The sequence below is a fragment of the Dermacentor silvarum genome, chromosome 7, assembly GCF_013339745.2.
Source record: "Dermacentor silvarum isolate Dsil-2018 chromosome 7, BIME_Dsil_1.4, whole genome shotgun sequence".
Taxonomy (NCBI): Eukaryota; Metazoa; Arthropoda; class Arachnida; order Ixodida; family Ixodidae; genus Dermacentor; species Dermacentor silvarum.
The window spans coordinates 61,428,471-61,450,964 of NC_051160.1; the positions used below are offsets into that span (position 1 = coordinate 61,428,471).

General features: G+C 46.3%; 1 protein-coding gene across 1 annotated transcript in view; it reads left to right on the plus strand.

The window, feature by feature from the left end:
• The window catches only part of LOC119458907 (autophagy-related protein 2 homolog B-like), a 96,447-nt gene extending 78,634 nt beyond the window's left edge, over positions 1-17,813 (plus strand). The window contains 11 exon segments of the mRNA XM_049671501.1: positions 422-589; positions 1,946-2,050; positions 2,165-2,270; positions 3,040-3,202; positions 3,880-3,949; positions 6,423-6,505; positions 8,397-8,518; positions 10,168-10,322; positions 11,503-11,649; positions 12,251-12,530; positions 16,192-17,813. Coding sequence (XP_049527458.1) covers positions 422-589; positions 1,946-2,050; positions 2,165-2,270; positions 3,040-3,202; positions 3,880-3,949; positions 6,423-6,505; positions 8,397-8,518; positions 10,168-10,322; positions 11,503-11,649; positions 12,251-12,530; positions 16,192-16,202 — 1,410 coding nt within the window. The 3' untranslated portion in view covers positions 16,203-17,813.
• Positions 17,814-22,494: the final 4,681 nt, after the last annotated feature.

Here is a 22,494-nt window from a genome sequence, read left to right on the forward strand (position 1 = left end):
TCGGATCAACTTGGGTCACTGAGTATGTCAGTGTGTACATACTTGCCTCTCTTCAACAAAGCTCTTTCACGCCGACATGGGTTACTGTAGATGCGGGACAGGGTAGGCACCGCTGTTTGAAGAATTGAAGAAACTCTTTGACGCCGACTTGGAGCACTGTGTATGTGCCATTCGGTCTCTGCTGGTCTTCAATGAACCTCTTTGATGCAAGCTTGGGTCACTAGGTGTGGTGCACTACAGTGCACCATACTAAAGATGCCCTTAAGTGACCCTCAAGTTTGGCCATATTTGAAGGATACCATGTAGGCTTCTGCCTACAGTTGCAGTGAGAGCACGGCATGTTAACGTAAATTTTGCTTGAATGATCGGATTTCACCAGATCGTTCACGTCGGGTACGGCTCTTGCGTCCTGCGCTTCCAGATCCGATTCCAACACGAGGTGTACCCGGAGGGCACGTACTACGCGTCGCGCCAGGTCCTGCTCATCCAGGATGTCGAAGTGTGTGACCGGCTGGCCTCGTCGCGCATCAACAAGTTCCTCTATCAGTACGCCTCGGAGGCTAAGCCACGGCAGTCCCATGCCAACATGGTCAGTATTGCCACTCCTCTCACCTGTGTCTCGTCTCATCTGTGTGCAGTTTTCTACACATTAAAGGCAGTTGAGAAGCTTGACTGCACGAAGCCCCACGTTGGAAGTTTCTTACTGAACATCAAAATCCTTTTCCATTTTACTGTGTTCTTGTAAATACCACCCTCACCAAAATTTTGGGGAATGCATAAGAAATGAAGGAGCAAGTAACACAGTTCATTTAGATGCGACTTCGTCAAATGTGACGTTTTCTGCCGTAAAGCTGCACTTGAAGGTGTCGCTAAAAATACTTTTCTTACTAATCATAGAATGGCCCCACTATTTAAAGACGTTGCCTCACGAATCTGCTCTTGCAAAACTTCTTCTAATCCTTCAAGTATGAGCGGAGATAGAGGTAGTTATCGCACCAATCCACGGCTTTCTCTCCTTTCATCTCTACTAGCGTGCTGGAAGCTATTATTTCTTTACTGCATTACGACACCACTTCCGGTTCAGTCAGTTGTGTGTGGGGCTTTTGCGACGCGAAATGGCCTCTCAAGCACATGGAGCAACGTCACTTACAGAAACCATTCGAAGTACGTGGTTCTCAGAGTTGTCTCGCCAGCGAGAGTGCTCGTCGCGACACCCCGTGGCAGCCATGGTGTCTATGTTATGCAGCATGCCTGGGAAATCTGAGGTCACATACAGCAGATGCAGCTAGGTGCAACTGTCATCCGTAGACAGGAAGTGCAACGATGAAATGCTTTTTCTTTTCTTTCTTTTTTTTTTGAGATTGCAGACGTGTATTTTTCATTTAATTCAAAATTAGCAATTATAGTATTACTGCGCATAGCGATCATGAAATCTGCCAAAATCTGTTGGTCCCGCATACCTGCTCGCAGAACGCAGCTGCTGACGACATTGCGAAAGAGAGAGCAAGTGATTTTTTCCAGTTTTTGACTGTAATTGTAAATTTCCTGCTGCATGCAGTGAAATAACCTTTGGGTCACAGGTTCATAGGAGCCTCACATACCGATTGACAGCGTTTTTTTCTGTTCAGAAAGTATTTCAGGGCCCTTTAAACCAAGTAATTGTTGCCATGAAACTGAACCTTGTAGCTTTCCCTCTAAAGACCCGAGTAATGCGCAGTTTAGTTAGACGTAGTAGACTTCACCGCTTTCCATGGAGCTTCACGTGGTGTTCTTCCCTCTAGATGTGCAAGGAAGTCATACACAAAGTTCACATTTGTTTAGATGCGGCTTCACTGCAGTGTGCTTTTGTTTGCCGTGAAGCTACCCTTTCGACAGCTCTTTCGACAGTTTTTCTTTTGAGTATGTTTGTATGACACTCTCGAATGCGGGAAAAATAACTCTGCAGGTGAGCGTCAAGTGCGTACGTGTCAGACCTGACCTCAAGGCTCCGTGCACTGAGGAGTGCCAAATAAGAGTGTCGGTCAAGCCACTGAGGATCAACGCTGACCAGGTATGGACCCCCCACCCTGGTTAATAGTAAAAAGCAGCGCATTGACGACTTTCCGGGTGACTAGCGGACGATAACTACGCAAGTTGTGCACACGTTCTTGTTTTCATCGTGCAGGATGCTGTGCTGTTCCTGGTTCAGTTCTTCACAGGCTTGGGCTCAAACCCACCGGTCTCTCCAACCTCGCCACGAGCTGATTCTCCGGAGTTTGCGACAGCAAGAGGTGAGGAGACTGCCATTGGTGACAATTACGGTCTGCTATGAAACATGAGCTGGCAGGTTTGATTCTTGGTCACAGTGGTCACTTCCTGATGGAGGTGGAACGCACCAGGCAGGTGTTTGCCGTACCATCCGAGTTGACCAGGATGCTAGTGGATGGCAGTGCAAGAAGGAATTTTAAAACAAAGTATTTAACCAAAGTATTTAAAACAAGCCAATGAAATATTGAAGTTGTGCAAAAATCCGTAACCGTAAGTTAAAGTAGGAATTTGTTTGAATAACCGATTTATTCGAAGCTCAGGCCCAGCTTGCAGCAAGTTTATGTGCACCATGCAATGCAAGTATTGGTCCCGGCCACAAAATGTAATTTTGTGCAGAAGCTAGTATTGCGTGTAGAAGCTGCAAGCTCTGAATGTTCTGAATGCCAGCAATGAATGCTGGCAGCCGCTTCCAGCCGTCTGCTGTTATCACAAGCATCACGTTGACACGCTGCTTTTCGGCAACTGTTTTGACAAGCACGCTTTGTCCACGCAGTTCCATGGCGCTCTTTGGCCATCTCTGGCCCTTGCGCCAATAAAAACTACACACCAATCAATTAATCAATCAATGCCAGCAATGGCCCTTTGCAAGGCCATTGCTGCCCTGCCAAAGTTAGGATTTCTTGTGTCACAGGTTTAGATGTACTTTCATTGCACCACTTTCCTTGTGGAGTGTTGATTCATTTAATTTTGTCAAAATCGATCTCTGCTACTATCTCAATTCTCTCCCCACAGCTGCAGAAGTCAGGCATGCGTCTGCTAGCGCAGCGAACAGCCTGACGTCAGCCGACCCTGGGCGACACGTGGCCTTCGCAAATGACGAGCCCTACCCACCTGAGCGCATCGTCTCGCCAACGAGCTCAAGTTCCAATTCTATCCCTATGCCAATGTACATAAGGCAAGTTGAGAGTCGCCTCTCTTTTGGAAATGCCAGAAAGGAAAAACAAAAAGAAACCAACAATGTGCTGTGTTTACTCGCACGGGGCACATATATCTGCAAGAATCTGAAATTATACTTATCCCGCACAATGGTTGTGTTGTCAAACTTGGTGCTTTAATTGCTGTTCTCTCGCTGATTTTTCATAATGATCCAGGCCATTATGAAACAATCTTGCCTCATATTGACAAGACACCTCTTTCCCTCGTCATGTTGCCCTTGAGGCATTGTGTATGGTTGCAAGACTGCACGGGATTGCAGGAGTTCTACGCTGGTTCTACACAGTGCAAGTCTGCACATTTTTTAAATCAGTATTTTTAATTGTTGCATCGAATAGGATGGCTTTTTGCATGCAAATGCTTGCTGTTTGTTCCACAGGAAAGTTGTGTCTTTGTACTACATATGCTTAAGTAAGTTTCATGTGCCTAGACGTGACATTTTGGGAAACGTCAGTTGTTTTACAGGAAGTAAAACAACTACAACTTGCTTGGCTGGCATGTACACATTCTGCTCTAATAGTGGTCCTTATTGCATTTGTTGCTTCCATTGGTTATGCACTAATCTGTGCTGCTTGGGGCCAGGTTGGGGTTCATTTAGCAGTTGCACGTGGTGTTCATAGGTGCTCCCTCTTGTTACAGGTCGTTTGTGTTCACACCAGACGTCCCCATTCGGATAGATTACCACGGCAAGAGGGTTCTCATGGAACAGGTGAGTGTGAGCTGCTTTAACAGGCAGTGTTCATGTGTGTATCCCACGTCCACAAATATAATGTATCCACAAATGTCTAATTTGTTGTTTATTTAAAACACACAGGATTCTATCTGGAATATCTCGCATTATAATCTGGTTAATGGTTCTGAATATAATAGGAGGTTGCATGAGGCAGTTTTCCACAGCAAACAGGGAAGTGCTCTAGCATGCATGCATAAAAATTTTGCTGTTCAATACATTAACTGTGCAGTGCCACTCTCAGCGTAGTGATGAAACACATGCCTTGATGCATGGCCTCCATGATGGGCAGTCGTGTGTGTAGGTCAGTTTCTCGCACACTACCTAGAGGGAAAACTGGCACTGCGACACTGATGTATGCATGGGAATTCCGGGATATGGTGACTTCGGATTGACAGCGTTCTGGGAAAGCCAGGACACCTTGAAAGCGTACCTAGCTAGCACCACAGTGATTCACAGTCACAGTGGTTCATTTATTACAACCACACGTCAAGAGTCTTACCTTTAATATCGCACAACGTGTGTTATTTAATCATGAGGACTTGTGCTTGGATGTACAGTTATATGAAACATAAAAGGTATTGGCGGGCTGTTAAAGTTGGACAGACGACATGGTCCACGCTTGCGTTGCAGCAGTTTGTCATCTGTTCTTGCTTTTCATCGCTTGGCCATGCACAGCAGTTGAGTAAGCTACATTGAATGATGTAATACCAGTGAACGAAAACCTTTATGAAGATTTTATTTTAAGAACGCACTAGCTGTGCAGCCATACTGCACAGCTAGCCGCACTAGCTGTGCAGCCATGCCTCGCTCAACACCAGCCAACGCAAGCCTCTCACGCCCATGCACAGTCAACGACTGATTTTCTAGACGACCGATTTTTCGGACACACCCAATACGGACGCCTTCATGGCGTCGCCGAATGCGCCATAGAGTCAATGTGTAAGAACGTCTTTAATTTCGGACGCAACAACTCTTTGCCGTCCGATTTTCCTGACTTCTTGCCATGACCGCAGGTCCGAAACGGAGGTATCGAAGTCACTACTGCCACCATTTTGATTATCTCACCGCCTTGAGCACGCGCTCTCGCACGCAGATCCGTTGGCAGCCGTAGCCACCACCGTGGCAACGCTAGACCTACCTGCGTTGACGTTTACTACCAAGCTTCTCGCTGTTCAGTGCCATGTTTTTCATTGAAAAAATTCGCCGCTGTGAACAATGGCACTGTCTCCGCCTTTGTAATCCTTGCCAATGGTATCGAAGCTGGGAAAGCATAGCGCGTTGCATAATGCCGGTTCCGAAAGTCCGCTTTGCCTCAATACAGCAGTGTTATGCGGTAAAGTGCACTAAAGGCGCAATCACATGCACGCAATTTTTGAGCGACAAGCGACAGGTTTTGCCATCGCGGAGGGCAATACGTCGCTGTCGCTTGTCGCGTCGCCAGTTTTTGGCCAGCCAGAAAATATCGTTTATCGCCCGGAAATCAGCATAGTGACATCTGCTGGGGTCCGTGATTGCGCACCCTGGTCCACCCGCTTCGATCTGAATTTGCTCTTGAAACTTGTTCTCTGCCATGGAAGAAATAAATAAATAGTAAAATGAGTCATTGCTTTGTCCCATCTCAAACTGAGGACAAGGTATTGGTGCTCTCTTGTCATTATTCAGATTGGTTGTTTATTTTGATGTTGTTAGGCCTGAGATGCCACTGAAAGCCGTGAAAGTGTTTTAAGTTTTACTCACCAGATGGTGCCATGTCATTTTGCGCTGATGGCATGGGACAGATTTCCACTTGGGATGATAGCGTATTAAAGCTAGATCTGGATAAAACGTTGACCTCTTGGTACGTTTGAGGCTTCTTGACGAGTGCACGATAGCATTTATTCACGCAACATAAATCTGTTGCTACTTGAATTTCTCGCAATGTCGCGTTGGTTGCTCCGCGACACGACGCAACAATGCGACAGGGTGTGCCTGTCCTGTCCCGTCGCTTGTCACATGAATATCATATGCATGTGGTTTCCACTTAAGAGCAGGAAAGTGCAATTGTTCCTTAGTTATACATGCGTGTACTCACCTTCTCCTGTCACATTACAAGACCTTCAGAGCTATTTCGGATGTACCTGTGGTGATTTAAGCTTTTCGGGAGAGAAAAAGGCATGCATTTATTTTTTTGGGGACGTTTCAGATTTTTAGTACTAAAAAAAAAAAATCGGACGTTGACTGTACAGTGTTGCCATCTTTTTTTTTTTTTGAGCATGTTGCTAAGCTGAGACATACAAGTTGCTCAATTTTTGCTAAATTGTGCTCCATTGTTGCTGAAAGTGTCAGTAAAGCTGTCGAGTTATTTTGATATAATGTAAGCATTCTTGGAACTCTATAATAAAAGTTGTTCTTCTTGCTTGTTTGCAAAGTTCCTTTCTGGGTGCCTACCGACATTGTTCTTTTTCTTCAGGGAGCACTGGCAGGCCTGTTGATGGGCCTGGGTCAACTGAACTGCCTAGAGATCACCCTGAAAAAGCTACAAACAAGGCAGGGGTAAGCTGTTCTTTAGCCATCCCCCATCTCTTCTCCCTAGCATGAGCAAAAACATGGTGACGCGTAAGCTTGTGGCCGCTGGCTGACATTCCTTACCCGCCAAGGTCTGACTATGGCTGTCTGCTGGTTACGAGGGCATGGGTCCTGGCCATGGTGGATGCTTTCTAATGGGGTCGAAATGCAAGAACTCTTACAGTACTTAGATTTAGGCTCACTGTAAAGAAATCTCAGGGGGTCAGAATGAAACCCTTCAGGCGGCAATTAATTCTGTCCTTTGACAATTTAGTTTCATCGCATTTCCTGCATTTTGCAAAAGCATACAGCTGCAGTATTGACTGAGAATTTTAAATTCTTCAGCGAGTTTTGTTAAGCTTAGAGAATGCAGACTCCGTGCGAGAACCCTCTAAAGGAACGTCTGGCATACTTCGAAAGCACCTACACAGCCACTTGAAGAATATGGCTGGTGCAAGACATTATAAAAAAAACAATGAAAGAAGCAATCTGTGCGTGACAGCGTACTGATGCCAAGAGCAAATACCAGCCTTGTTTTACTTAGACATTATACATATATCACTCGATGTTGCAGCACAAATCATGAGCACCGTGACCGTGTTTTACTGCGATCGTGTTTGAAGCGTTCATCGTAACAGTAAGGCGCTGTAAAAAATGTTCATTTACCGTATTTTCGCGCGTATATAACCCGCCCTTGCATATAACCCGCACCCCTAACTTAGAACTCCACGAAAAACAAAAAAATAACCTCGCGTATAACCCGCACGCGTATCCGAAAAAAATGAGTACTAGGAAGTTACAGCTACGTGCAGTCATCGTTTCGTTTTCAAAACAAATTTATTTCAAAATGACTGCCGCAACACTGTCAATGATGTCATCCGATTCACTGCTGCCATCCGAGGCTTCATCGCCGCTCTCAAAGACGTAATCGTCTTTGGAACCATCTCGCAGCAGCTCTGTTGCCGATTTCTTCAGCAGCGGCTACGATCTTCAGTTTCTGTTGCACTGTAAAAGACTGCCGCCGAGACACACTCGTGATGCCTAAACAAGGCTGGCCAACTGTGCAAACTGGGCTTACAAGAAACGGCACCTGACTCATGCGAAAAGCGTGCGAAAAGCATCTAACCAGACTATGGATGTGGATCTGGCTATAACCTGTGTTGGCCTCTTATTGGCTTAACACACGTCGATGTCGATAGGCATGCGGACAACGCGGACTCTGCACGGTAGGCCGCACGTTGCCGTGAAGCCGACCCCCACCCCCTCTCTTTCCAGATAACCCGCACCCTAACTTTTTAAGCAACTTTTTACATTTTTCAGTGCAGGTTATATGCGAGAAAATACGGTATCTGGATGCAGTTTCAATATGTAGGGGGTAAAAATCGCAAGTGCACTGAAATGTGGTCATTATAAACAATAGATCGTCAAGTCTGGGATCGCTATAAGTGGGTTCGCACCACTTATAGGAACGTTACAAGCTACAAGTACAAGGATGAAACGAAATCATGTACTACTCATCATTTTCATGGTAGATGAATGATGGTAGCACCAGCATTCCCCCCCAAATTTTTTTTAGGGAACTGAATGCTTTTGACCACTTTACCCCCCTTTCCCCCTTTTCTTGAAACATATTTCACCTACAGTCAAACCTCGATATAACGAAGTTGTACTTGCATCAAAAAACTTCGTTATATCGAGAATTTCGTTAATTCAAGAGGACTGAGATGAGGAAATAAAAATTGTTTGTTACATTGCGAATTTAGTTAAATCGAGGTTCGTTATATTGTGGTTTGACTGTACTATGTCAGTCTGCTACTTTACCCTCCCCTCTGATGCCAATTGTAGTTGCTGGGTCATTTTGTTTCTTAATTGATTGCAGGTTGCTGGGCTTCGACAAGCTGGTCGCCTTTGCGATCAACGAGTGGCTCAATGACATCAAGAAGAACCAGGTGCCCAGCGTGCTCGGCGGAGTGGGTCCCATGCACTCGTTCGTGCAGCTTTGTGAGTGACACATGCCTTGTTGTCAGCCTGTGTTGACACAAAGCACGCTTCTGCAACACACAGACAGACAAGTGGCAGTTGCTATTGCAGCCCTGATGGTGAAATCTTGGATGGGGTTAGAGAAGTTTGGCTTTAAAAGTCAAGGCAGTTTCGGTTGATGTCTTTTTTGTTGTTGTTGTTATCTTCAAAATTGCAGGCCTGTTACTCTGAATCCTGTCCTATTGTGACAAGGTTGAAGCTGCAAGCCATTTTTACTGTGCTGTTGACATTCTTTAGTTAAGCCGCTTGTACTAATTACGCCAAACACTTCAGCTATGCACACAGTGGTCATTACGCGGCATTTGATGGGTGCAATGGATCGTAACTCTGACATGAACAGTGCTCTTGAACAGGCCTGGGACCTCGGTTTAGTTTGTGGATAAGAGCTTTTCATTGGAAAGCGGTTTCGCAGGGCAAATAGCCAACAGAATTTCCTAAATTGCTAACTTGCATGCGTTAAAAGCGACATCACCAAAAGTGGTCATTCGGGATTTAAAGTTCGTCTTGTTGATCTAGATTCACACTTCGGAAATACAGGAGAGCTTCATTTATACGTTTTGGAAACATAAAAGGATAAACATATTAAGAAAACGTAATAACCGGGAAATTTGGCAGACTCAGATGAAGTTGACATCATAATGTGAAGCGTTGAGTCGTGGGCAGTGCAAAGCGCCGACACGCGCCGGCCCGAGACACACGTTGCCTTTCTTGCTGCTTCCGCAAGCTTATGTTTGCACTCCTCGAACTCTGCCTCTGTCAGCAGCTTCTTTGGGCAGGGTATTTTGGTGGCACGTTTTAACGCACTCGGCGAGAATTGATGTTAGAGCAGGTCGAGACACGCTTTGTCGTTTTAAGACCTCGTGGGAAATAGAAATGAAATCGAGCTGGTGAGCAACGCTGGAATTGGATGCCGCCAGAGTGAAACATGACATTCACTAAGTGCCACCTGCAACAGAGTACAGCGGCACGTTTGGGTTATCGGCTGTCAAAAGCATGCTGTACGCTTCCCACGCCACACGCACTTTGAAACGGATAGGTGAAGATGCTTATCGCAGTAAAGTTTGCCAATAGCTTTGACTGCAACGTGCGGCGACCTAGAGATTTGCTGGTACCGGAAGAGGAAACGGAGTCTGTACAGGCATTTTCACATGACATGGGCGGGGGAGTATGGCAGGAAATTTTGCCGTGACGGGTGCCTACTGCTCTGGATTGCGTGTGCCTTGTGCCTTTTTTTGTTCCTGAGAGATTTAGCCACCGAAAAACATACCATACGATCGTACTGAACATTAGTGCCAAATTATTGTAATTTTGGGAGTGTTATAAGTTATTAACCAGTAAAAGAGTAGCGTAACTGTATTGGGTCATTGTCTGTGTTATCGATCACAAACATTGGCACTGGGAAATCCTACGAAACAGGATCATAATCAGAGGTTCTATGGTAACAAGTGCGAAAGGAGTGGACAGATATAAACAGGCAGGGCAGCACTGTTTGTTTTCCTGTCCTGATGTTCTGCACTAGTTATTTTGAATTGAACTGAACTGGGTATCTGAAAAGCTGTATTTGGCAACCTTGCCTGGACTAAAATGCTGTGCCCACCTGACCCACACAGTCAGCGGCCTGCGGGACCTGGTGTGGATGCCCGTGGAACAGTACCGACGAGACGGCCGCATTGTGCGAGGCCTGCAGCGGGGAGCCAACTCCTTCACCATCTCGACTGCTATGGCCTGCCTCGAGCTCACGAACAAGCTCGTCCAGACCGTGCAGGTCAGTGCCAACAAGTCTTGCTGGTAGGGTAGTGCCTACTCGTGTGCTTACTCATGTGTCACGCATCCTTGATTACGCTAGAGGAAAAAAAAAAATAAAAGCTCATGGTTTTCACGCAGATGTGAACAAAATGTTGCAATTAAGGCAAATGAGTTCTTCAGAAATATACAAGGTGAAGGAAGTTTTATGGAAGTAGTCAATTGCCATCTGTTCAAGAGTAGCAAGAGGCTATGGAGGAAACCCTGTAAACACTTTGCAGAACTGATATTCCATATTTCAGTGTCCCTGTACTTTGTGTTGTCAATTAATTCGGCCTTTCTCTGTGATATGGTAGCCCCCTGGTTAGCTCAGATAATAGAGCAACTGCCCGGCAAAGGCGTTGGTTCCGTGTTCGATCCCTGGACGTGGGCAAAGTTTTTCTTCAACTGCAAAGCTTGCCGAGAAACTCGTGGGTTTATGACAGCACGCACCATGCTGCCATAAAGTGACACCATAAACTGAAATTCCCGCTCCTGTAAAGCCGCCCCTCAAGGCAAAATTTGCATATAATCTGCACCCCGCCTTTAAATTTCATAAATTCTCTTGGCGGGTACATGTGAAAAAATACGGTACTGCATCACCTGCCAATGCTTCTTGCTACAATTTGTGCTGCCATCTAAGATTTGGATTGGCAGATATGTGGCGCTGCTGCCGCCATGTTGAAATGGCAGTAACTGAATCTATCACCCTCGCCTATTAGGCCAGGCATGATTCGAGGCTAAGGATTCCGGGAAAAGAACCTTGCCTTGTATTTGAATAAATACGGTACGCTTCTCTGCCTCTGGTTGCTCTAGGATGAACGTTTACCCACTTCCGACTGCTCTGAAACAGATATTTCTGTTCCAAAAAGTTTCTTCCAGATGCATTGGGAGAAACTCTTGCTTTCACGAGGATGAAAGAACACAACGAGCAGCAAATGTACTTATTTCTGAAAGCACTTATCGCGTTACACCAAAGGAACCTTTCAAATTTGATACTTCGGCAAATGGCCTGCCTTGGCTTAAAAGGCCATTGGCGGGTGCTGTGTGACAAGGGATGTTACGTAAGGCCATCAGCCCGGTGACATGTGGTAGTCCTTGAGGTCGGTGCCATGGCAGCTCTGTCGATACCGCTCGGTGATTGACTTGCATGATCTTTGCAGGGTGTTGCCGAGCTGGCGTATGACATGCTGTCACCAGGCCCCAGCATGCTTGTGGAATCTCACAACCGGCGCCACCGTGCCGTCCCCAACAACTTGCCTGTCGACATTCGAGAAGGGGTCAACAATGCCTACCAAGTGGTTACAGAGGTGAGTGCCACCGTTTTTCGTTGTCTCTATCTGCTGACACTCTAGCAGCCCATTCTGGAACAAATGGTCAAAGTAAAGGTGTCGCCCGTTCTGGAACAACCGATGACAGCGGCTCCATGGCAACTACTTCCTCGCATCCGAAACTTGGCTGAAACTTGGCACCTGTTGTAGCCTCGACACTTGCTGTATTCACTCTGGTACGAGAGATGTTCTTATCTGCACCTCGCTCATGGTGCGAGTTCATACGGTCTGCGCAATCAGACTATTGCAGGCATGTTGCCAACAATGTAGACACCCCCACGCGGTCACAAACATGATTCCGCACCAGGTAGCTAGCCCAGTGAGTCAGACCAGTGCAGCTTATGTTGGCAGACATGTCGCTGACTAGACTAGACAGATGAGAGCTAAACGGATGGATGCAAATATTGGTCTGCATTTTCCATCCGGCCTGCGAGTGGAGAAAGCTGGACTCGGCGAGGGTAGTAAGTTGTGATGACGCAGGCTATGTGCTGCGAAAATTCCTGCTCCTGTCCATTGTGTGAATGTGCCTTAACTGATTCCTTTTCTCTCTCCCCCATTCCTCTTGCGTCCTATCTTGCAGGGACTGGGAGACACGGCACGCACGTTGGTGAAAGCGGCTTCGCAGGAGCACCGCCAGAAGGGGGTCAGCGGGGCCGTCGGGGGGCTGCTGCGACAGATTCCGCCCACCATGGCTGCAGGCATCATCGTTGCCACCGAGGCGACTTCGACAGTGCTCGGTGGCGTGCGCAACCAGATTCAGCCCGACGCGCGGCGCGAGGACATTCAGAAGTGGCGGCAGCGCCTGCCACCCAAGTCGACAGGAGCCGCAGCCACGGCGTCTGCTTCAGCCCTAGCCGCCGGTGAGTTCCAACACTATGGCCATTTGAAAAGAGCCTGTTTAGAACTTCTGCACGCAACGTGGACCACGAGAAACTGTCGTGACGCAGTGGCGACGGATAATGTTTATTGATTTGCTATACAACCTATGTGTAGCTGTAGGCCATGTGGCTTGTGAGAGCTGGTGAACTTGGACCTATTGTTAAGCATTATGGGTACCACGACAAAGTGCATTATGAGCCAGCATATTTTCTTTCTTCCACCAGTGCATCAAGGAACTGCTAACATAGTCGGGGAAAATGTGGAAAGTTTATGGAATATCATCAACTCTGTCCACTGAAAATTGTGCGGGTTCCTCACATTATTAGCATCATTCAAAGGAGATAACAGTGGAGTGTTAGATTTAGAATTTATGAGTACGTTTTATTATCTAAACAAATCTAGACTCCGCACGCACCTGAGTTGAGGCACAGGAACAAATCTTGTTTCAAACGATGGGCAATGCGTTATGGCTTCCCAACTTGATGCACAATTAGAAAAAAATAAAGCACAGAAGAGTGCATATAATGGAGTGCAGCCAACCACCACCCAGACTTTCATCTTCATATACTACTGCAGGGGTTCTCAAGCATGTCCTTTCCAGGGAACCCTGCTAGGCTCCATAAAGCGCCAAGGAACTCCCCCCCCCCCCCCCCAAATTAACCGAATTAAAATTAACCGAATGTCGAATTACCCAGGGTATCAAGACAACAATAAATGAATGCTTACTATGTCAACATGCTTTTATTTACTGAATGAATCGGCAAATCTTGTTTCTATTTTGCACAAGATCAGTGCGGAAGCTGAAATTCTCGTCATCTCATGATGAGGCGAAGGCCTCACGACATCCTTCGCAGCGCGGCCACGGCACGCGTCTTCATCTGAGACATGCTTTTCACTACCATGCGCACATCCCGATTATTTTTTCGCTAGTGAGCTGGTCGCCAACAAATCGTCCGTCCATCGCGATGTAGCCGGTGCTCTTCATCTTTGACAGCTTTGCACGGAGTCAAAGCGAAACTACTGCTTGCCGCAACCGCTGCGGACGAAACCGCGGCCGTTATCGACGCGATCATGGACGGCGACCTTGCGGTTCAGAAGGCAGGCGGCCTACGCACGCACCAAGTCAAAACGAAACTACCATTTGCTGCAACAAGTGCGGACGAAACCGCGGTCGCTATCGATGCGATCGTGGATGGCGACTGCGCAGTTGTGAAGGCATGTGCTAGCCTCCAACATGGTTGTAAGGAATGAAGCGACTGCACATCCGCCGGTTACGTTTGTTCAGTGCGACTACTTTAATGAACCCCGTTTCTCTGGCCCGTGCGCGTGATTATAGTGCGCCTTCTTCCTCTGTTCACAACACACTGCCACCCGCGAGAAACGAACGAGATGATTGATGATGACAACGGCGTCACGTCGTCTTCTAAACTTCTTTGAAGTTGCACCGTTCTTGTTCGCGAAGTTCTCCAGCTGTCGACTGTTGAATTGGCTCAACTCATTGCCACTCGCGTCGTAGCTCTCGGGTCAACACCCTGTTGCATTGGCGGCGGTAGCGGTTGCTGCTGGCGTCCCACCAGGCTGGAACAGAAGCCCAGACTTTACGTGGCGGCGCGCAGATTACCAGAGGAGTTGTCAGAAGAGTTTCTTTCATTGTCTCCTTGGACTTGCACATGAAGAGCAGGTTGTCCATGTCCATCTTGTTCTTGATGTAGGTGCCACGATAGCGTCCGCTGGTATATCGGCGCAGTGGTATACGGTAGGTCATGATAGTACCAGTGGAGTTGCACACGTTTCATCGTTTTTGGATGTTGTCAAGCTTGTAGTCGTCAGGCATATCTGGCGGACTCTGCGGTGTAGTTGGCGGGAAATAGCGCGGTCGGTCGATGAATGTGAGCCCTCTGGTGGAAGACGTCGGCGCTGTCATGTAGGATCGGGTCGTCGACGCTGTGCATATCCTGGTCTCGGGGCTACGGTTTCGAGCACTAGCTTTGCCGGTGATGGTCAGTCTCCACTCTACGGTGGCGGTCATGCGAGGAGCAAGAGCGATGGCGATTCGATTCGCTGTTTTGTATCTGATCTACTTTGTCGAGGTTCAACAGCTTGCGCATTTCGGTTTTCGGCAGCTTTTCGGGCAGCGTTTCGTTTTCGGGCAAGTCGAATTTGTCGTCAGTTCTGGTCGTGATGTGAGGGCTCGTGTAGGCGCTCGCCTTCTCATTGTTCAGGATGAGCTGACGCTGTACCCTCCCCTCTGTCAGGAGCTTCGGTTGCTATATGCACAATGTCGGTGGTCTGGCGTTTGCGCTGACGTTCGCCTGTTTACCGGTTGTACAGACTGGATGCACTGCCTGCGGTCCTGGCAAAGGGCTGGCGGCAGTCGGTAGTGATCGGGAATGAAGGCGAAAACGAACCCGGCTGATGGCGTGACGAATCATCTCGTGGTATTCGAGGGACTCGGTGAATTCGGCTTCGTATTCGTCATTGTCGATCACCAGCTCGTCTATTTTGGCGTTGATTTCAACGAGGCCATGGTCTTTGTCATCTATTTGTTCAGGAGCACTTGCAAGTCGGTATGCGTCGGTTCGGTTTCTTGCAAGGCTTCGGTTGCGGCGGTGATGACACGGGTAGCGGCGCTTCGAATGGTGTAGTCGGTCCATGGTCGGTTGTGCGGACGGAAGTCTCCTTCCCGGGTTTCACGGCACCATAATGTAAGGAACGAAGCGACTGCACATCTGCCAGTTACGTTTGTTCAGTGCGACTACTTTAATGAACCCCGTATCCCTGGCCCGTGCGCGTGATTATAGTGGGCTTCTTCCTCTGTTCACAACACGGTGTAACGCGCGGCGATTAACGCAAGAGTAAGGCTTTGAGGGCACAATTGGGCACAAAACGTTCTGGCCTTGCTGTCAGTCACGTATCGCGTCCAATTGCCGCTGAGGACCATGGCGATGCGGACTGCGCCGCTTCAGTTTTGGACGCTAGCGCCATTTTTGCTCTTTCGCGGCGTGCATTTGTGGTGCTCCGCACATTAATTTTTTTATTCCTCCGACGTATACACCAGTGCGCACATCATCAGCACCTACCCTATCCACAAACAGGGAGAAATGCGCATGTTGGTAAGTTACGGCCTCCGAGATTCAAGTGTGAAAGCTTAGGCACGCTGCCCGTTTTCGGAGGTTAGGTGGCTACAAGCTGCTTGCAGATTTATTGCACAGTTCACGCGTTGCCGTTACGCGCTGTGATGTGCTTTTTGACACTCAGGCATGGGTAATGAAGTTTCTGTGGATCGAGCGCACCTCGTGTTCGCCATTTTAGCCACTTGGCGAGCACGGGGCCACGGAAAATTTATCAGTGGCTTCTAGAACCCGGAGCAGGGGCCTGCGGAACCCCAGGGTTCCAGGGAACCCACTTTGCGAACCCATGTACTACTGCATTAAAATTCAAGCGCAATGCTAGATTTTTCATTACAAGTGTAATCTACTGAGTATGTACTCTACTCGGGAGGAAAAACTTGGCATGCACAGTCGTAGACACCGAAAGGGTCTTTGAAAGTGTCATTGTGTGTTGGAAACCCTGTGATACAAGTATTATCGATGCACAGCATTGGACTACAGTGTTCCTTGTATGCTTCTGTTTACTCCACAGCATCAAGATAGGAGTTGCGGCCGGAGACAGCGGCGCTGGGACGGTGTATTCTCTTGGCGACACGAGGAGCCTGTAAATACGTTCTGCCTTCCTCGTCGGTCGTCGCCTTTTGATATCAAAGCCTCCCCCCGCTGCTAGTTTTTTAATGTAATGTTTCAATTGTTTTTAAAGCGCTCTCTGGTGCCTCTGTGTAGGCAATTGTGAAACAGAGAAATGAAAGCCATGCTCAGATGATGTGTGTCCGAAGCTTCGGTTTATTTTTTTGTTGCATGTGTGTGTGTGTGTCCTACTTTTCCCATTTTTTTTTTTCAAATGCACATGCAACATTGTTTTTTTGTTTTTTTTTTCTTGTGTGTGTGTGCTCAATTTTTTACTGGGAATGCGAAGGCAAGTGGCAGCATCAAGGGATTCTGGGGGCCGTGCTTTGAGCCAGTCTCTTGACGATCGGTGACACAGCGTCAATCGCTTGTGTACCAGTGACTTTGCATTACACTCGTTACTAGCTCCACGATATACAAATTAATCTAACAATGCCTCTGATGCCTCTGGGCATCATTTTACAATGCCTGTAGGCATCATTGCCTTTGTGTGCAATTTATGAGGCAGCTCGTGAAGCTAGTTGACTCGCAGTGCTGGTTCGCCTTCTGTTCTAGTTATAGTCCTTTCACACGGTCACCTTTGCACGGGCTATTTGATCATTGTGATGGCAGCATCTGGTCACATGCCTTGCGAGACACCTGGTACTTTTGTGCAAAGGAACACCTGCCAGAACAGAAGGCAAGTAGGTCACCATCGATGCTTTAGAGGAAGTGGCAGACTCGATGCACGGCAACACCATCTGGTGTGCGAGCTTCTGTTTCATTCTAGCAGTCAACGGTGGTCTTAGAAAAGATCACTGGAGAGCTTACATTTATTTTGATCTCTGTACGTGCCACAGTTTAGATGGCGAGACTGCTGTTGGGAATGTTTTTTTTTTTTTTTTTAGCTAGCTTTGTTTATTTTCTTCAGACTTGAAGGGACCTTGGAGTGGTTTTCGGTTTTCTTTGCAAGGTGTTAACTGTGAGGTGTGGTCATGACTGTCTGAGCAGTATATTGCTACGTGTGCAATACAATAATTAAAATTTGTGATGTCATTAAACAAGGAATTTCTTTAACCTACCCTTGTCCCCTCCTGATATTCACTCCGGCGTTGCAGCTTGTTTGCAATAAGCATCCAGTCACGATGCGAAAGTTGTGATGTAAACCACCTAATCGTTAACATCGCACGCCATGCAAATCATGAAGTTCCCCAAAGTGAACACATTTGGAGGTGAATCTAAATTTCCGCAGCAAACTTGCATGCCAGCAACAAGACGTGCATAGCTCCAACAGTCATGACCAAGTGCTTGATCAATTCTGATAATCTAACAGCACTAGTAAGAGCCACTTCAAAGTTCCTTGAAGAACCTACTGCCATTTAGTTATGAAGACACACACACGCAAGTAATTCTGTGCATGCATAAACAAGCAGAAGCCTTTACACGTGGACTCTATTTCTTTTTTGTTTTTTTTTACTCTGAGCATGACTTTTTCTTTACAGCTACTGTTGGCTGGATTGTAAATAAAAGCTATGAAATTGTGAACCTCTCGCAAAATTGCCTTTTCGTTCTTTGGTTACCCTGTTAAACTGCAGTTACTATAGGGAGTTTTCTATGCCACTGTCGCCAAAGTCTGGCTGGTCAGTTCACGTTTCCAAGTGCGCATCTACAGCCCAATCTCTTAAAGGGCCCCTCACCAGGCCACATGGCAAATTTTGGTTATATACTGCAAGTTGTTACATGCCCCTGAGTGTTGTACCGCAATAATTTTTCATATTGCTTCATTAATAGCGGAGCTAGAAATATTTGAAGTGCCGCGAACCCATGATTTCGGGAGGCGAGCGTCGCCGCCAACATAGACAGTCTCTCCACTTGCCCCGTGTAGCCTCGGCAAGCGAAATTCCTTCCCTGCATTCTCCCACACCGAAGCCGGAGGATTGCGTGATGAATGCGTCACAGGCCCCACCTTTTTTTTCCTCTGGCTTTTTTTCTGCATGGCGCACTTCCGCTGACGATCCCGCACGCCAGCTGTTGAACTTGTCTTGTTTCGTGCATCGCGCGACTTTGCACGCTGTGCACAAGAACACCTGACTAGCGCACATTGTCTGCACTGCGCTTGCCAGCTCAAGATGGCCGGACCTGGTGAGGGGGCCTTTAACGAAATTATTGATATAACCAAGTAATCCTAATTCCCTTCAATGTTCCTTTAGTGGCCCATGTATTTGAAGTCTGATTTTAACAAAGCATAAATTTATTACAAATGGATATACAGAAGTAATTTCGGCTCCCTCTTCAGCTTCATTATGGTGAGGTTATGATACTGTGTAGAGATCCAGTGAAATCTGCTGCACATAACACTGAAATGCACGTGCCTCATTTAAAGTAAGCACAGTACTGCGATTTGTAACATTTCAGCGTTTTTGTTGCCTCAGTAATTGTGTATGGATGAACTAACTGGCACATGCATGTCCTGTTGCAGTACAATAACGTGGAAATTGATGTGCAACAGTGTGAACATTGCACACAGTGCCATTCTGTCTTGCACTGCATTTAGCTGCCGAGAAGCTTTACACATTATCCAAAGAACTCGAGCAAAACATAAAAATTGTAGTTTATGGCTGGCAACCACAATTCAAAAAACAATTTTAACTGGCACAGGCTTTTTTTTTTATCTCGTCGGACGTTGTGCACATAAACTGTAGAAATCCTTAACCACAGAGAAGCAACAATGCGCTGCCTTATTTAAAGACACACAAAATGAATTGTTATGGAAATGCGTCGCACTTATAACTGGCACAATTTTAGTGTCCCGCAATTTTTGTGTCCCCTGCAGGATTGCTTGGCTAGGTGTAGCTGTGCATTTCTTTTTACTACTGGTGCTGAAGGTTCTCTTTGGTGAAACCTTTCTGAAGTGTGTTATTCTTCGACCACGCTTTTCGATACAGTGGATGTTTGTGCTCTTTGCCGTCTTGTGTAGAGTGGTAGCCACAGTGCAATTTAATCTGTTTTGTTCCTGCAAGAAACGACCACAGGTGAACCAGTGATTAAATCTGCGTGGCGAACAAAGCGGGCGCGAAAAACTATATTCAGGACGGTCTTGCTGCAAGGCTTGTCAGCAACAGGTGCATTTTGTGGCAACCAAACCTTGGCTTCCAACTGCGTCTGCACAATTCAGCATTGAAGTCCAGCACGGAAAACTGGTTTCTGCGAAATTTCTGTGAAATACCCAGGAGGTGCTTGGCCAAAATTTGTGAATAAGCACAAGTAAAAGTGGGGTTGGCGCTTTTTTTTATTGTGGTGACAAGGCAGAAATAGAGGAATTAGTGTACTGTTTGCAAACAACTTTTTCTGGCTATGACGGTGAAGCAATGTACCACTGTGCCAAGTGATCTCGCAGACCTTGATGCTGCTTTTAATTTCTCTGATCTTGCTTGGCTTCTTTTTTCTCTCCGGAGGCAGCCTCAAATTGACATAAATGTTGCACACCATTTATTTCACCCGGTTGACAGCCATTGCTTGCTGAAGTTTGTCTCGAGTTTGAGACAAGGCGAGTTGTTTTTCAACTGCGAGCCGTCGCGAATTCATGGGAGACCATAAACACAGACAGTCGAGGTGCTCTTTGGCCAACGATGCCCTTGTGCCATTAAAAACTGTCAGTCATCATCAAGGCAAGTTGTCGACAAGCAGCAGGATACGCAGACGCCATTTTATTTTCGAGATGTGCGTAAAACGTGCTAACACCTACATGTGCTAAAACCCGACTTAACTGTAAATATAATAGTGCTTATGGTCAGTTCCCTTTAAAAATTACAAGGGCGAACTTTGACAATAATATCTGTGGGTGCTGCAGCATGGTAGCTCAGCCAGTAGTATGTGGATTTGCCTAAATTTGTCTTTCTGGCTTCAGACGGCCTTGTGACATTGCAAATTGATCAGCAAAATATTGTGCTATAGCAGGATACAACTTAAAAAAACAGCAGTTGGCAACAAAGGCACACGGCCCACGCGGGGTTGTGTTACTTCGCCAGCCAATCACAGAAGCAAACAAAATCGTCAGGAGACCTTTTCAAAATGGCGCCGTACTTTGTACGTTCCACTATAATAGACGAGTGAAAACGTCTAAATTTACGCGCTTATGATTTTATTTTTGTGGTTACCGCCTTATTTAGGTAACGGGGAAAGTTTGAAGTACGAACTATTTGCAGCCCCTCGCAGAGGAACAGTGGCTGGCGCTTATGAGGGCGTGGGTGGGGCTTCACTGCAGACTTAAGTTGTATCCGACTATATGGATGCAACAATTTGCTTTAGGTAATGTTCAAAACATGGTGGCAATGACGCGTTTTTGGCTCCTGCAATGTCTTTTTGCATCTGCAGTACAAAGAAGCATCGCCTTCGAGATTAGCTTCTGTCGCTCCAAGGGAGCCGTCATCATGGGATGCAATTTGGATACAACCTGTGATTATGCATGCGTGAAAACAACTTTCTTTGATCGGTTTAGAAAATTATTGCGAGGGAATTTGGAGATAAAGCATAAAAGAGCCACAAGAACGTCTGCAGCCACAATCGCAGATTAGACAAATCCATGTACCATCAACTACCACCATTAGTTTGAACTATGATGGCAACACCAGAGCTTCTGTTGGTAAAATTTTGCTGTGAACTCTTACGCTGACTTATTTATAATAATAATTGCACATATTAGCAACTAAGAAACCCTTGTTTTCAAATTTTTCATTAGAAATTGCTTAGGAAATAGACGAAACTCAGCAGTGGTGCAATGTATCTACTTCAGCCCTCGTAGCCAGAAAAAATTGTTCCAACGTTGTTAGAATGTAGATGCATACTCAGCATCACAACCACCTGTTGTCTTGCCTTGTTTGAAAAACGTAGACGGATTTTTGCCTAAGAAAGCACCACAACACAAAATACACAAGAAAATAGTCATCTGTAACCTAGTAGCCTTAGTCTTCCTCACTGAAGCTACTAGGGAGTTTTAGATTTTGTGTACGCAAAGCACCACGCCCTGCTTGGCATTTTTTTTGTACTCCTTTGGGGTATCTTTTTTATAAATGCAGTGGTATGCGTCCCTTAACTTTGAGTACGAAAATCTACAACTCCCTACTGGAAAGTCGTAAAATGGTACTGACGCAAAAGTTGTCTTGTTTTTGAAATCCACAATTGTACAGGTATAAGGTCTCAATTTCTCAAACATGCTCAACAAATCAATCATATTTTTTTTTAATGTGATGCATTTCAAATGAACACCAAACGCTGGAGTGCTTTAGGTTCAAAGCTAGACTCTCTTGTTAACCTGTAAAAAATTAGAATGCGGTCACAATACATCACCAAATGAGGAACCCCGCTTCAAGCACTGTGCTTGGCATGCATGTTAAACTGGCCGAGTCAAAAGATGGTGCAATGAACCTTGTTGCATTCTCGAGGAACTAAAGCTTTGTACTGTAATTAACGGGCCGTGCACCATCCATCAAAATATAATAAAGCACAACAAAAATTGCGTTGGTACCATTTTAAGAGCCTGAACAAAAAAAAAAAGAAAGAAAAAGAATTTTAGCACTGCCTCTTGTTGGGCATGTTGGTAAACTTACTTGGATAGTATGTTTAGAGCCAGCAGACAAGGACAGAAAGGGCGATGCCACAATGTGCTATTGCAGTGTTGTCTCCCTTTCTGTCCTTGTTTGTTGGCACTAAACAAGCTATTCAAAAAAAAAAAAAAATATGAATCTTAAACACGTAGAGAATGTCACTGGTAGATGAGGTGCTAGTGGCTCGCCTCATTGCTCTCTAAATGGGTGATGTGCATTTGCTATGTAATTTCACAACTTTGAAACCTTCTGGACATAAAAATGGGGGGACAAGGGGTGTGAGCTTGGTACTTTGTTGTACAGAAGTGAGCTTCAGTGAACAATCTGTTGCTGGCTGAAGTAGGAATGAAGTCTGCCTGCAGTTACAGTTTGGGAGGGGCCTACATTATATACATAGTGTGCCTTTTGTACAACGTAACGTGTGGTATGGGAGCGTGTGCGGGTTGCTTGTTGGAACAACCAAAATCTTGAGCTGTTTTTCAAAATGTGGTCGTGCAGCAAACATTGCGCTCACCAGCGTCTGTAAAAAAAAAAGTGTTTCCTAACAAGAAAATAAATGGCTTTTCAACATTTCCAGCCAGTATTGTGCGAGTTTCACATGAGACGGGGACAACCCTGCCATG